We start from the raw sequence: 16,036 nt of genomic DNA, 5'->3' as shown, positions 1-16,036 counted from the left end.
TTTTCCGTTGTTTACTTCTTGGGTATAGTGACGCAATGTAACGGCTCCGCGGATTAGTCCAAATGTACCAATCCGCGGAGCTGTTACGTTTGGATAAATCCGCGGAATTCCACACACACACACACACACACACACACACACACGGCGGGACGTTGCTCGCTGCTGCGAGGAGAGGGACAGTGTGAGCTGTCTCACTGGCGTGGGGTCGGTGAGACACCGCGGAACTCAGCCTGCAGCAACACACCCGCAGCCTGGCTGGGAGTTTGTGTGTGTGCTCAGGCTGAGTTCCACGGTGTCTCGCAGACGGTCACTGGGCTCAAAGGGAGGGGGGGGGGGGCAGGGGCTCCAACAAGCCGTTTAGGACAGAGAGCGAATACACATACTATACAGAGATGCTGGATGAGAAACCAATGTGAGTTTGGAACATTGAACAATGTAAATCTATTTTAGTAGACCTCAACAATGATCAGTAGAAATGGCCATGACACGGGACCTTTAATAAGTCTCCCCCTAGACCACCTACATTCCTCCAGGCCCACCCACACAATAGTTCCTGGCTAGGCCACCCTCCCAAGGACGTCAGAAAGGTCATTAAAAGATCAACGGAATATCTAACTGAAGTCTTGAGCTTTTATTTCGGCGCATATTGGACACAGAATGAAGAGCGGAGCAGCAGCCTCTGTACAGGTACACCATTTAATAGTTATTATAGACATTTTATATACATTTCAACAGTTGTATTCTGCTATGTGGTACAATCTTTCAAATCTGCTGTTTCATAGTTTGTAAATCAAAAAGAAAAATTACAAAACTCATCAAAACTCGCAAACCGATCTTTTTTTTTCCATTTTTCTGGAAGACTAGAAAAAATACTTTTATTGTATTAATCATGCATTACACAAACAAAACAAAAGTCTTTTAGTTACACAGTAAGTTGTAGCGTGGGTGAAAAGAAAAATAAAGATTTGTGATGGAGACGCTCGTGTTACAAATCCCTTCAGTTTAAAAAAAGTTAAATTAAAACCACAACGATGAAATAAAACTGGTCGGGATGTTTTCGGCCAATCAGGTGGCAGCTTTTTTGTTTGAAAACCGGCCCCAGGAGGCATCTGATTGGACCGTTACTCCTGGAGCTTAAACTGGTTCTTAATACCTCATGAGGACGAGACAAAAAAAAAAGATATAAATAACTTTCTTGTTGAAGCTGTGATGAAGAAAAGTCAACTAATCGACTTGAAGAGAGAACTCACACGTGATGTGAGGAAGAGGAGGAGGAGATGAGGAAGGTAAAGCCACAACATGAAGCTTCTCCTAACGTCAAGAAGAGTTACTGAGACCACCGAGATGTGGTGCGTTCAGGGACCAATTTGTACAAATGTGAGTGGTGCAGGAATAAAACGGCGGTAGCTAATAATAGTTTAGCGTTGAGCTGTTGACGTGACGTAGTTCCTGTAAGCACTTCACTTCTGGAGATTGCATTGACGCTTTAAAAAAAATCTTGAAGTGGTTTTAAAAGGTGGAGATTATCCTGCTGAACTAAGTGTGTGAGTATCTCAAATGTGTGTTTTCACCACAGATCTTATTTTCTGAAAAATCCTTTTTGTCGATGGAGCCCTTGTGATGCTTACTTCAGGGTCGGCCTACAAAAACACGTCATCCCTGCACCGCTCACTCCGCGTTAATAACCCGGTGTTTACAGGTTAGAAATTATGACGGAAATGTTTGGATGAATCTCCTTTCATAAATAAATTATAATCTTTGTGCGTGTGAACGAGACAAACACACAGAGCTCCTCTTCCTCCTCCTCACTTTCTAACACGACCTCCACGGAGAGGTGAGTGATGGCAGGACTGGACGGGAGAGAGGACCCAGAATCCTCCTTGGTGCCGTTAACGAGACGTTTATAAAAACGATTATAAAAACTAGATTTATTTTACACAAACAGAGAACGTAACTACAGTAACGCCAACTTTTGAATCCTGAAGTCATAGCTCCTTATGTGTCGGTGGTTCTTAACCGCAGGGCTCTGATTGGCTGAGGTGGAGGGGGCGTTTTAACCAATCCTGTGCTCCCATTGGAGACAGACGTCCAATCAGAGACGAACAGAAAATCTGATGATTTTAACCCGACATGGTCGTTATTTAGAAACAAACCTAACACATAATGTTTAGTTTCTTTATTTTGATATGTTTTAACTTCTTAAAAACACGGTAAAAAAGTCACAATCTGAAGCTCCAGATTTTAAGAATAAAAAACTTAAATACATCAAAACCATGACGGGTTAAAACATCAGATTTTCGGCTGCAGCTGGAGATGCTTTTAGGACACTTTCTGTGGTTTAGGTTCATTTTCCGTTTCCTTTTAGGCTCTGTTACTGGTGTCTAATTTGTCCCCAAGGTGGTTTCTGGATATTAACTTTGTAATTTGTTTACTGTGGTTTAATCCATGTAGTGTCATGGTGACTCTGCAGAGGGGGCGGGGCTTCAGAGGACAGGTGAGTGTCGACCTGCAGAGTTTAAACAACGTTTCCACAACGTTTCTGTGCTGAACGTCTCAGTCCCTTTAGGCAATCAGAGGGAGACCTAACAGCTGCACCTCTTAACTTAAAGTGTGTGTGTGATAATGCTTGTGTGTGTGTATGTGTGTGTGTGTTAATGCTTATGTGTGTGTGCTTAGTCAGTCGCCTCCAGTCTTTAATATATAATCTGTGCTCAGAGACCTGAACAGACCTGAATACTGTGTGTTTGTGAACAGACTAGCTTCTCTCTCTGTCTCCCACTGTCCTCTGCTTCTGCTTCTTCTCCTCTTCCTCCTCCTCCTCTTCCTCCTCGCCTAGACGTAGACCCTGGCGAGGGCGTCTGCTCCGGCGGAGGCGATGTAGGCTTTGGACGGGTGGAAGGCCACGTCGTAGATGGCCTCCTCGCTCTTCTTACGGTGAGCCGTGATCTCCTGAACGCACGTTTTACTGTCCAGGTTCCACAGACGCAGAGAGCAGTCGTGACCTGAGGAGAGGAGGAAGAGGAGGAGAACATACGTTATAAAGAAGGGGAAGAAGAGGAGAAGAAGGAGAAGTAGAAAAGAGGATGAAGAGAGAGGAAGTGGAGAGAAGTGAAAAGAGAGTTGACGAAGAGGAGGAGACATTTAGAGTTTGAACTATTGATGAATAAAAGCATAATTGTGTGTTTCTTACTTCCTGACATCAGGTAGATCCCGTTTGGATCCACAGCCAGACTGGTGACTGCGTCCAGGTGAGCCACCATGGCGTGGATCACCTTACCTGCACACAGAGAGAGAGAGAGAGAGAGAAGGGTTATTATCCAATATAGAAACACATGTTAAAGGTCCCATGTCATGCTTTTCCGGTTATCACCCGTCCCCCTTATGTTATGAAGGTTGTTCTGCATGTAAACGGTCTGCAGAGTCTCAAACCCTCAAAGTACACCCTGTAGCGAGTAAAACTAACACAGAGAAGACCTGTCTGTGCTGCCCCAGAACGCCTCGTTGGAGATTTCTCATTTTCCATTGTTTACTTCCTGGGTATCGCTACGTAGGGATACCCAGTAGCCACGCCCAGAGCTATGGTCGCACCCTCTGTCAGCCTTTCACGAAACAAAGCTTCCCAAACCTTTCAGGACTCATGCCGGATATGCTCCGCGTAGGGCACTGAAGAACGATGCTGTTCCTCCTTTGTTTGGACCAGCGGGAGATTCGGGTACACAACCTGTAAGTGTTCATTGTTGTTTGTGTATTTATGATGTTTAAAACAAACAAGGTATCCACCACGACTGTTTCAATGGGTAAACGTTTTTCGGGCTGCTAAGTTGGGATGGCGGAGAAATGCTCTCCGCAGACCCATTCTCACAGCGCTATAAACCTTTTTCTTTCTCAATATCAAGCCACACTTATTGTTTTTACTTCGGCTGTGAGTGTTTGTGTGCTCAGGATGAGTTTCGCTTGTTCTCGCTGTATCGCCGAGACGCCGACACGGAAAGCCTGTCTGCTCCTGCAGAAGCTCACACAGCTGTGAGGAGCTGCAGGCAGCAACGAGCCTCTCAGCCAATCAGAGCACAGTGGGCTCACAGGGAGGGGGGGCAGGGGCTCCAACAAGCCGTGTAGGACAGAGAGTGAATACACAGACTATACAGAGATGCTGTGAGAAACCAATGTGAGTTTGGAACATTGCACGGTATACACATCTATTCTAGTCGACCTCAACAATGGAATTATGATCAGTAGAAATGGCCATGACATGGGACCTTTAACTGCAGGGGGAGATTATCATCAGGACCTGAGATCCAGGTTCTTCCGAGCACGTGAATCATGTGAATCGTACGAGACTAAAGGGCCTCCTCCTGTCTGAAAACACAGAACGGACAAAGAGAGACGGACTGACCTGACTTGTTATCGTAGAATTTGATTTGCCGGTCTTCATGAGCGGTGATGGTGACCGGCAGCGTGGGATGACTCACCACCTTGTTGATATGATTCGACCCCGGGAGTGCTGAGGGGAGAGAGGGCAACAAATAACAATTAAAACACCCCTACAGATAACACACATACGATAATACTTTAATGGTCAGATCAAGTCACAACACATGAAAAACAAACAACAAACATTTAACCTAACAGCTCAATCAGTGAGAGAAGACATGCATTCGACCTGTTTGAATGTGTGTGTCACTTACTGCCGTCTCCCTGCCCCTTCAGCACCAGTGCACTCTGGGAGGTCTCCAGGTCGTACACCACTACGTCCCCGGTGTTAAACGACGCCACCATGTGGGCGGGGTCACAGCCGTTAAAGTCCACCGACGTGGGGACCCCGTGCTCTGGAAACACACAGATTTAAACATATTAATATCAAGTTGTTGTTTCTATGATCTCCGTACTTGTTCTTCCATCTTTGTTCCTGTTAGGAAAATGTCAACCTCAGGATCCATGTATTTGTGATCCAGACTTTTTCTCAAAATTCTGACTTTTTCCTCAAAAATCTGACTCTCAAAATCTAAAAATGCTGACCTTTCCTCAAAATTCGAAATTTTTCCCTAAAAAATCTGAATTTTGCTCAAAAATATCAAAGTTCTGACTTTTTCTCAAAATCCAGAATTTCTCTCAAAATGACTTTTTCCTCAAAATATCAAAAATAATGACTTTTTCTAAATACTTAAAAATGTTAATCACTGGTCCCCGGCTTGAGCTTCAATCTCAGGATCCATGTATTTGTGATCCTCTCCAGAGTAATCAGCAGTGAACCGCTTCAACACGTGTATTTCGGTGTATTCACGCCCGGCATTCATTTTGTTATTCAACAGTATTGTTGTTTTATAGTTATTTGTTAATGTAACCCAATTTGTGTTCTTTGAAATTGAAAAGGATATCGCATTGTGTTTGTTACTTTCGTTGCAGTTGTATGTCTTAAGTGTAATTTGGCTTGGCTTCCTATTTATGGACATGCTTTTATTTTGAAGGAGAGGTAGCGCTGTTGACAGGAAGTTGTTGTTGCTATGGAAACAACGTGACGGAGATTAACGGAGAAAAGTAATATCTACATATAAAGACGGAGAAAGTAAACGATAACGTTTATGGTTAAGTGTTAGCACCCCCCCGAAGAGGCACAAGCTCTTACGTTGATATTGGAGATTTCAATAAATTCAATTTGAAAAAAAAAAACGGGGAAAAAACAAACGAATAACGAAATTGAAACCCGAAGAGTACTCCAACGAACGAATATTCGGGTACAGCCCTAATCTCCATAGAGGCTGAATCATCATGTTAATCACATAGCTAGTAGGGATGTAACGATACCAAAAACTCACGGTACGATAATATCGTGATAAAAAGTCCATGGTACGATATTTATCGCGATATTGAAAAATAAAGAAAAGTGAATTTTTTATTTACTTGAATTAGTTTTCCTTTATTAAATAATAAATCTGATTTGTGCAGCATTTTAGTAGGATAGTAGTATTGTAAAGTGTCAACAATATAATAATCAGACCCTGCAATAGAATAAATCAAGTTTCACTTTAGTTTTTCAAGTAACTCAACTCTAACTCACTCACTCACTCACTCACTCAGCGTCATTCAAGGTTATCTTATAGGAATATGAGCATGTCCACATTTCCAGGTAGAAGCTGGGATGTTTGAGCGTTTACAAAATCCCCTGCTGTGGAAACAACTCTCTTGCTTGGTACTGATGTTGCTGGGCCAGAGAGATATGCTTTGGCCATGGGTGACAGCAGTGGGTAAAACTGTGCATTGTCTCTCCACCACTTCAAAAACAATACAGTTGTTGCCAAGAAGGTGAGGCTTATTGACAGATATAAACATACTGTTGGTACTTGTCTATGTCTCTACGTGTGTACATGTAGCTCTGTAAATACCATGTCCTTTTGTGTTATCTGTTGTTTTATGTTCATGTTGTAACCTACTTGCTGCCATGTTGGACAGGTCTCCCTTGAAAAAGAGATCGATTATCTCAATGGGACCATCTGGTTAAATAAAGGTTTTTTAAAAAAAAAAAAAAGGTTTTGTCAGTCTCACGACGGTATTGAGACTTTTATTTACCGCGATATTCGATATATCGTTGCATCCCTATCTTCTAGAGCAGTGCTTCTCAAACTATTTTCAGTAATGTACCTCCTTTGAAACATTTTCTCAGCCAAGTACCCCCTGACCGACCCCGAACATTTTTGATCGAAAAGGCCTATACAAATAATTACAATATAGTGATGTTCCCTCAGTGTGTGATGTATTAACTCCTTCATGCATGCATTACAACAAACTAAGGATATTTTCATTTTATGCATGGAAAAAAATAACATTTTTTTCAAACTGATTTTTCCAAGGAGTTTTTCAACTGAAGTAATATCTGTTTAACAAACCAATGAACACAATGATATATTATGCAAAACTATAAAATACAATACAGAAATTTGACATATATTTTATATAAAATTGTGTTTTCTATTTAACTTATTGTACTAAGATTATTTTTGTAATCATGCATGGTATTTTTTTAATTAACTTTTTTTCGTTTTTTTAATTCTCACGTACCCCCTGCAGTACCCGAACGTACCCCTAGGGATCCGCGTACCCCCATTTGAGAATCACTGTTCTAGGTAATCATACATCCTGTCATGTACACAGCTGCAGTTGGGATACCTTTGTTATCATGTCACTCATGTTGGAGGAGGACATTCAGGATTCTCCCAGCAGTTCCTCACCTTTGTTTGTGTTGAAAGTGCTGATGCAGGGGTTTTTCTCCGTGGGGTTCCACAGTTTCACCGTGCCGTCGGCCGAGCAGGACAGGAGGCGGTTCTTGATGCCGCTGTAAGCCAATCCCCACACAGCGTCCGTGTGATCCAACCACGACCCCGCCAAGACGCTGGGTTCTGATTGGACGAGGGGAAAAAAGAGTAGAGGACTCTATTAGTGTAGACTCTGGTAGGTACTGCTTATGTGTCAACTGTCGATTAAAGTCCTCCTGAATATAACCCATCTTTTATTTTATTTTTCTTATACCCGTGTTATTTACGTTCTCAGTGTTATTATTGATTTCTATACGTTTTGTTTTTTATATTTTCACGTTGAATTTCTTGGATTTGTGACCTTCTACATGTTGTGGCCCCTTGTTAAAGAAACTGTTCATCTAAATTGGAGTACTAATGGATGTAAAGGGGAATGTGGGAAAATAACTCAAAGAATAAGTGAAAAATAAAAACCCTCCAGACTAGGATTTTTTGTGTCTGTGTGTGTGTGTGTGTGTGTACCATAGGTATCGTAGGGGTCCACGTTAGAGCTGGGGATGTTCCACCACTGGATGGTGGAGTCGATGCCTCCACTGAAACACTGCTCACCACTGGAGGTCATCGCCAACGACAACACTGGACCACTGAAGAGAGACGGAGAGAAATATTATAACAACCCTGAAGTTTTACTAATCTACTTAATATTACTTTAGATTCCCTGCAGGAATGAGTCCTAAAACCTACAAATTAGTCAGCATTTCGCCCCTTCATCGCCTCAAAGTGAGACGTTTTTTTTAATAGTGTTTGAGACATCAAATACGTCAGGAAATACCCCACTGGTGAATTAATGAACATTGATTGCGAACTAGTGTCTAAATGAGACGACTAAACATCATCACGACCAACATTAGCCACCTTTAGCTTAGCGGTGGTGACGTGAAGTCATGTGACCGTGATGTAGTTCCTTTATAGCCCAACATTAGCCTCCTTTAGCTTAGCGGTGGTGACGTGAAGTCATGTGACCGTGCTGTAGTTCCTTTATAACCCGACATTAGCCACCTTTAGCTTAGCGGTGGTGACGTGAAGTCATGTGACCGTGCTGTAGTTCCTTTATAGCCCAACATTAGCCACCTTTAGCTTAGCGGTGGAGACGTGAAGTCATGTGACCGTGCTGTAGTTCCTTTATAGCCCAACATTAGCCGCCTTTAGCTTAGCGGTGGTGACGTGAAGTCATGTGACCGTGCTGTAGTTCCTTTATAGCCCAACATTAGCCACCTTTAGCTTAGCGGTGGTCACGTGAAGTCATGTGACCGTGCTGTAGTTCCTTTATAGCCCAACATTAGCCTCCTTTAGCTTAGCGGTGGTGACGTGAAGTCATGTGACCGTGCTGTAGTTCCTTTATAGCCCAACATTAGCCTCCTTTAGCTTAGCGGTGGTGACGTGAAGTCATGTGACCGTGCTGTAGTTCCTTTATAGTCTATCGTTATCCTTTTACTCCAAAAATCATAAAGTGGTGTTAATATGTGGAGATTATCGTGCGGAACAACGTGTGTGTGTTTGTGTGTGTGATACTTACACATGGGCTCTGAATGTATAGACGGGCTCAACGTCAAAAGAGGCACTTCTGTAAAGCAAAAAGACCTGAATTATTGAACACATCATCATCACACGGCCTCCCTCTTCATCACCTCTGTTACTAATGTTTAAAAGCTGTTTCTCCTGAGCTCTGTCACGATGTCCTGCGCTGCATTAATCCTGAGGCGAGGTGTTTGCAGGGATTATGAGCGTGACAGTGATGCGTCTGTGTTTGAAGTTTGGCTCTGGCTAATATCAGAGGCGCTGCAGTGAGCGGGAAATGAGATGCAAATACTGAAGGATCCGTCAGGTCTGAGGAAGAGGAGAGAATCCACGGAGAAATATACACGTATTCTTCTCTCTGTATGCACCACATATACCAAAGCAAATTCCTCGTATGTTTCAACCTACTTGGTAATAAAACCAATTCTGACAGGCACGGGGGGGGGGAGAGAAGAAGTCTCTAAATAAAGTTTGTTATTATTATTATTTTTAGTAGACTTACCTATATACACTTCTGTACTCTAGTTATATTCCTAAAACACTTAATGTAAAAATATTGTAGTGTTTTTATCGACCCAGCTATTCACTTTTGTTATTTGTTCTTCTGTGTGATATGTTCTCTTGCATGTACCAAAATAAAATAAATAATATTGAATTTAATTCCCATGGAACTAAAACTAAAATGAGGTAACAAGAACAGCTTCATTATACAATACAGCTTTATTTATAGAGCACTTTAAACCTCCAGACCAAAGTGCTGTACAGTCAAATAAACAAAACAGCTCAGCTCACACACCATAAAACAAGTACAAGTAAAAACTATAGACAATTTAAAAGCAATAAAAGCAACGCTCTAAAAGATGTTAATACACTAAGGAGAAGAGGTGGGTTTTAAGAAGCGATTTAAAAACAGGCAGTGTGGGAGGAGCCTGTCTGATGTGCAGGGGCAGATCGTTCCACAGTGTGGGAGGAGCCTGTCTGATGTGCAGGGGCAGATCGTTCCACAGTGTGGGAGGAGCCTGTCTGATGTGCAGGGGCAGATCGTTCCACAGTGTGGGAGGAGCCTGTCTGATGTGCAGGGGCAGATCGTTCCACAGTGTGGGAGGAGCCTGTCTGATGTGCAGTGGCAGATCGATCCACAGTGTGGGAGGAGCCTGTCTGATGTGCAGGGGCAGATCGTTCCACAGTGTGGGAGGAGCCTGTCTGATGTGCAGGGGCAGATCGTTCCACAGTGTGGGAGGAGCCTGTCTGATGTGCAGGGGCAGATCGTTCCACAGTGTGGGAGGAGCCTGTCTGATGTGCAGGGGCAGATCGATCCACAGTGTGGGAGGAGCCTGTCTGATGTGCAGGGGCAGATCGTTCCACAGTGTGGGAGGAGCCTGTCTGATGTGCAGGGGCAGATCGTTCCACAGTGTGGGAGGAGCCTGTCTGATGTGCAGGGGCAGATCGTTCCACAGTGTGGGAGGAGCCTGTCTGATGTGCAGGGGCAGATCGTTCCACAGTGTGGGAGGAGCCTGTCTGATGTGCAGGGGCAGATCGTTCCACAGTGTGGGAGGAGCCTGTCTGATGTGCAGGGGCAGATCGTTCCACACTGTGGGTGCCGTTACAGAGAAGCAACGGCACCCTCTGGTTCTGGGCACATTCAGGAGGATCAGCTGACCTGGGCGTTGGGCGTGTAGGGGTGGAGCAGCTCAGAAAGATATGGTGGGGTCATGCCATTTAGGGATTTAAAAGTCAATTTTGAAATAAATCCTAAAATGTATTGGCAGCCAGTGGAGCGAAGCCAAAATGGGGGAAATGTGGTCATATTTCCGTGTGCCAGTTAAAAGCCTTGCTGCGGCATTTTGTACCCGCTGCAGACGAGCGAGGGAGGACCCACTGACCCCCATGTAGAGAGAGTTACAGTAATCCAGCCGAGTGGGGACAAAGGCGTGGATTACTGTCTCAAACTGCTGTCTGGAGAGAAAAGGTTTTATTTTGGCAAGCGGCCTCAGGAACATGAACAAAAGTGCTTGTATTGGCAGATGATCCTGTGCCACTGTGAAATATTGAGGCCTAATTTAAACAATTACAAGTACTGCTAATCGATCTGGTTCTTTAACAGTGTTTTTAAGGGCGAAAACTAAACAAATGAGAAACAGAATTCACATTGATTCATTGTATGTATAGTGTGGATTATGGGCTGCTAGCACACATGACGTACCTGCAGTGGTGGTAGTAAGTAGATTTACTCAAGTACTGTACTTATACTGAGGTACTTAAGTATTTCCACTTTTGCTACTGTGTACTTCTACTCCACTACAGTTCAGAGGTACATGGTGTACTTGTACTCCACTACATGTATTTAATACCTTTAGTTGCTTCACAGATGTGGATGAATGATGTGAAATATAATCAAGTGTTGAATCAGACTTTAGTTCCACCTGGAGTAAATCCTCCAGCTACCCTGCAGAATACAAAGTACTTCAAACTAGCTGCACCTTTACCAGCTTTGAGAACACTTTCATGATCAATCATTATAAAACATATCATATATATTATTCTGAAATGGACCAATCTGCACAACGACTACTTTCACTGTCGCTACTTTCACTATATTTTGATGATAATACTTTCCTACTTTCACTTGAAGAACATTTTGAATGCAGGACTTTTACTGTAACAGAGTATTCCTACACTCTGGTACTTCTACTTTTACTCAAGTACATGATCTGAGTACTTCTACTTTTACTCAAGTACCAGATCTGAGTACTTCTACTTTTACTCAAGCACAAGATCTGAGTACTTCTACTTTTACTCAAGTACAAGATCTGAGTACTTCTACTTTTACTCAAGTACAAGATCTGAGTACTTCTACTTTTACTAAGTACAAGATCTGAGTACTTCTACTTTTACTTAAGTACTTGATACTTCTCCCACCTTACACGTAATTGGAGCAACAGAACTCCGAGTTAAGGAAGTTGAATACGATGCCTTTTGGCCAGCTGATGGAGAGATTGCTCGTGTTTCCGTGAAAATGCTTATGGCAAACGAGCATTGACCACATCGAGCTCTGTAGATTGTCACTTTTGAACGCTCTGTTTTCCACCTGCGGATCTCTGTGTGCACGGTGCTGCAGCGAGTCTGTGAGCGAGATGCCCCGCCCCCCACAGAGACGAGAGAGAGAGAGAAAGGGAGATCTCCGCAACGAACACGTGAGATGTCAAGGGAAATGTATGCCTCATTGTACTTTGTTGATTTGGGCATTACAGCTGAAAGGCTCGTCCACTTTTCTTTTAACTGCCGGTTGTGTTAAAAATGTGTCAATGTTATTTATTTTACGAGCAAACAATGTTTGTTTACAACTTCTTCCCAGGCTTCACTCGCCCCCCCTGCAATAATGTGAGACAGCTACGGATAAATCCCTTACTCACGGATCGAATATAATTAAATCAAAGAGGAAGTGGCAGAATGAGAGAAGCTTTAAGGCGTCACTTTACGAATTATTTGCATGACAAACAATAACATTCAGTGTGGTGTGAAGTTTACTCTTTGGTGCAAGATAATCAATAACTTAACCAAGGATCTAAGTAACTTCCTTTAAGAGGAAGAGGCACAATGAGAGAAGCTTTAAGGCCTCTGAAGTGGCCGATTATGCAAAACAGAGTGTTCAAAGGCCACTTAGTCTACGAGGCGAATTCGAGTATTGACTTGCGTGCATTTAAGAAATCCATTTCATTACCATATTCAAGTGCTTTATTAGAAAGTGCAATGGATCAGCTGGCGGCCCACTACCGACTTGCAACATTTGCACTGCATTTCAATTAAATAAACAAACAAATCCAACGTACGGATGTGTGCGGTCAAAAACTTTTTCCGACTTCCTCTCTAGACTTCCTGCTGTGTCACGCAGGCAGCGTCATTTATACCTGAGAACAGTGTTTCCGCCAGACCAGGGCTGAGAGGGCGGTCCACCCCGAGAGCGCATATCGATGCTTGAATAGAGCCGTCCCTTATACATACTATCGCTTCACGTTAGTGGGCCGGAGCATTTGGCCCAAACGGGCTCTTCATGGCTCCGGCGCTCGCAGTTCACGTGCGTGCTCCACTAGCACCCCCCCCTGCTCATCGCGTACGTTCCGTGTTGTCCCGTAGCAGGCACCGCCGATGTCTGGGAAACGATCTTCAATACTCCGAAAAGAATCCCACCAGACTCCTTTGCCCCTCCAACAGAGGGATGTCCTTGTTCTTTTTCCTTTTTCCTTTTCAAGCGCTAAAAACTCTCGATCTTCTCTCAAATTATTTATTTTTTTGGACGCCCTCGGCTCGAGTTCAGGGCGTTCAAATGACGGCAGGACGCCCCCCTGGCGGAAACGCTGCCTGCGCACGTGCACTACATTCTGCTTTCTATAAATAATAACAAAACATACATCTAGAGCAGCCCATCAGCTAAACAAAACACTACAAAAACAGTGTAATAATAATTCATAGTTATTCAGTTCATTTGAGTTAACTTAAAAGAATATTCAATTGGCTCACCAAAAGAGAATTCATTACTATAAAAGAATGTGCCTACACGGCTCTTACAGCCGTACTTTATGAATGATTTGCAAGACAAACAAAAACATTTCAGTGTGAAGTTTACTTTTTGGCAGGGACGGTCTTGGTGAGGTTCCACAGTTTGAGGGTGTGGTCCTCGGACACGGTGACCAGGCAGGGCTCCACGGGGTGGAAGGCCAGCGCCCGCACGCCGTCAAAGTGGCTCCGCAGCGTGTACTTCGGGTTCCACGTCTTCCTGAACGAGGACTCCTTATTGGACGGCAGCTAAAGGTCAATAACATGCATTAGATCAATTGATTATATTGATCAGTAGGCGTTTCCTGAACTTCAGAGTGTGTCTTACACTTTGGTGAAAACTCAAAAACACATTTGTACAGCTTTGCCTTTTAGGAAGCAAACTCCTGCTCTGCTTTTACTGGTATCTGTGTGATAGCAATGTTCTGTGAAATGTCTATGTGAAGCACTTTGGACTGCACTTATTGTATGAAAGGTGCTAAACAAATAAAGATTATTATTATATTACATCGTAGCTGTAGTCCGTCTCGTCGTTGGTGACGGTGAGGTCGGCGAGGTCGCCCAGCCCCAGCACGCTCTCCATCACGTCGTCGCCGCCCAACAGGAAGGACTTCCCCCCGCCGGGAGGGAACGGGAGAGGCTCCGCTGCACACAGAGAGAGAGAAACACTACATGAGAACACATTATAACAACATTTGATTTGTATAGCACACTTTAAAAACAACGTCATCTCAAGGTGCTTCACAATTCGATGAGAAGAAAAAAAAGTAGTTATCTAAGAAACATTCAATTGTTCTAAACAATAGAATCCTTTAACCCTGAGCCTGTTTTTCAGGTCTCAGGCTCGAAAATGACAAGCCCAAAACAAATGACTATAACTTCACTTCTAAAAGGGGTAAATTAATAATCTATTTTCTCAAAGCAAGGATAAACCTGTGAGCTGGATGTAGGAAAGTCAGAATCAATATAGAATGTTTTTATTTTAAAGTAAATTCAGACTGAACATAGTAAAAAAAATAATTCGGAATTATAGTGTCCGTCCAAAAAACTACAACATTACTTATAATGAAGAGCACAATCATTTAAATGCTTCTTGTGAGACTTGTGCTTTGTTTCGGTAAAAATGTTTCATATCTTCAGTTAGCTTAGTTTCTAACCGTTAAGTGAGTATGACACATTAATAGGTTTTTAAATATTAAGAAGCCCTGAGACACAGTTTCGTGAAGAAACACGCCGCAGGCCCCGGATTAGGGTCCTCTCAGGCTTAACAGGTTAATGACATACATAGTCATAGTGGGAAAGAATATTGTATATATTATACAAATAAATAAATAAACGTAAAGGGTGCAAATGAGCCCAGACTTCACTGATCATTTTAACTGATTCATTGTTCTTTTTACTGCATTTAAAGAGAGTGTTAAAATATCCCGTGTCTCTCACCCCACTCCGTCCCGTCTCCGGAGCTCCGAGCCTCTCCGGCTCCCTCTCCGTCCTCCGCCGTCACCAGGAAGTCAAACTCCTTCAGAGCCTCCTCCGTGTCGGCGTCGTCCTCCGAGGCCAAGCCCTCGTTCCCCACCTGCAGGAGGAGGAGGAGAGATACAGATATTAAAGAGGACAAAACAGGGAGAACAGGTGGAAGGCACCGATGGAGGATATATTCATCTTTGTTTTGTTTAAAGTAAATTTTGATTATCCAAAAAAGTGTTATACAAGTTAAAAGCATCATTATATATTTTTTTTATGTAATATTTATTGCACTTTTTCTAATTTCAACTTCTTGTGGTTTTTAATATGTACATATATATTTTTTTTAGGGCTGTCAACGCAATTTGTTTTTAATGCCACTAATTATTTTAACGCCACTAATTATTTTATGTCACATGTGTATTTGTCCTCGGCCCGCACGTAGTTTCAGAGCCCAAAGGCTTGACGTTGTTGTTGGTTGGATTCTAGCAAGAGATATGGATACAAAAAAAAGGTGTTTAAAACAGCAAGCCAAGCACACAGCTGATGCCGACAGCCCTGCTGCTGCCGCTCGCACGCCTGGACAACAACAGCGAAGCTAAATGGGGGGCTACAGCTTAACACTGTGGAGGGGGGCTACAGCTTAACAATGTGGAGGACGAGGGGCTGCGCTAGATAATTCGGATCGCATCCAACGTGTCGACTGCACATCACAGCGCAGTATTTTGACCCACAGTGGGAACTTCAGTCTCATGCTTTGACTGTTATGAAGACAGAGGAGCAGCTGGCTCAGTGCAAAGAAGGAGAGAGAGAGAGAGAGAGAGAGAGACAGAGAGAGAGAGAGAGAGAGAGAGAGCCCATGAGATGAGAAGAGAGAGAGAGATGAGAGATGAGAGAGAAGGATCGAGAGAGAGACGAGAGATGAGAGAGAGATGAGGAAGAGAGGAGAGAAGGAGAGAGAGAGAGAGGTTGTTGTGTTGAGAATATTCAGGAGAATATTTGTCATTGTTCAAATGATAATAAACAAACATTTGCATAAAGCATATTTGTCCACTCATGTTGATAAGAGTATTAAAGACTTGAATAATATTTCTTTAAGGTACATTTAGAACAGATACAAAATGTGCGATTAACTATTTGAATCGACTGACAGCCCTAATTTTTTTATCTTTATTTCACTAAACTCAGAGCGA

General features: G+C 43.1%; 1 protein-coding gene across 2 annotated transcripts in view; it reads right to left on the bottom strand.

The window, feature by feature from the left end:
• Positions 1-677: 677 nt before the first annotated feature.
• strn3 (striatin, calmodulin binding protein 3) overlaps positions 678-16,036 on the bottom strand; it is a 44,568-nt gene continuing 29,209 nt past the window's right edge. The window contains exons 7-16 of one of the 2 annotated variants that reach the window (XM_034196674.1): positions 14,820-14,955; positions 13,888-14,024; positions 13,450-13,613; positions 8,824-8,871; positions 7,770-7,891; positions 7,224-7,391; positions 4,686-4,826; positions 4,394-4,501; positions 3,191-3,277; positions 678-3,002 (exon numbers count right to left, since the gene is read on the bottom strand). In XM_034196674.1, coding sequence (XP_034052565.1) covers positions 2,833-3,002; positions 3,191-3,277; positions 4,394-4,501; positions 4,686-4,826; positions 7,224-7,391; positions 7,770-7,891; positions 8,824-8,871; positions 13,450-13,613; positions 13,888-14,024; positions 14,820-14,955 — 1,281 coding nt within the window. In that variant the 3' untranslated portion in view covers positions 678-2,832. Of the gene's footprint in view, positions 3,003-3,190; positions 3,278-4,393; positions 4,502-4,685; positions 4,827-7,223; positions 7,392-7,769; positions 7,892-8,823; positions 8,872-13,449; positions 13,629-13,887; positions 14,025-14,819; positions 14,956-16,036 lie in introns of both variants that reach the window. The other variant, XM_034196673.1, reaches the window with a different exon arrangement.

The sequence above is a fragment of the Gymnodraco acuticeps genome, unplaced genomic scaffold (assembly GCF_902827175.1).
Source record: "Gymnodraco acuticeps unplaced genomic scaffold, fGymAcu1.1, whole genome shotgun sequence".
Classification (NCBI taxonomy): Eukaryota; Metazoa; Chordata; class Actinopteri; order Perciformes; family Bathydraconidae; genus Gymnodraco; species Gymnodraco acuticeps.
This window is presented reverse-complemented; position numbering and strand designations above follow the sequence as displayed.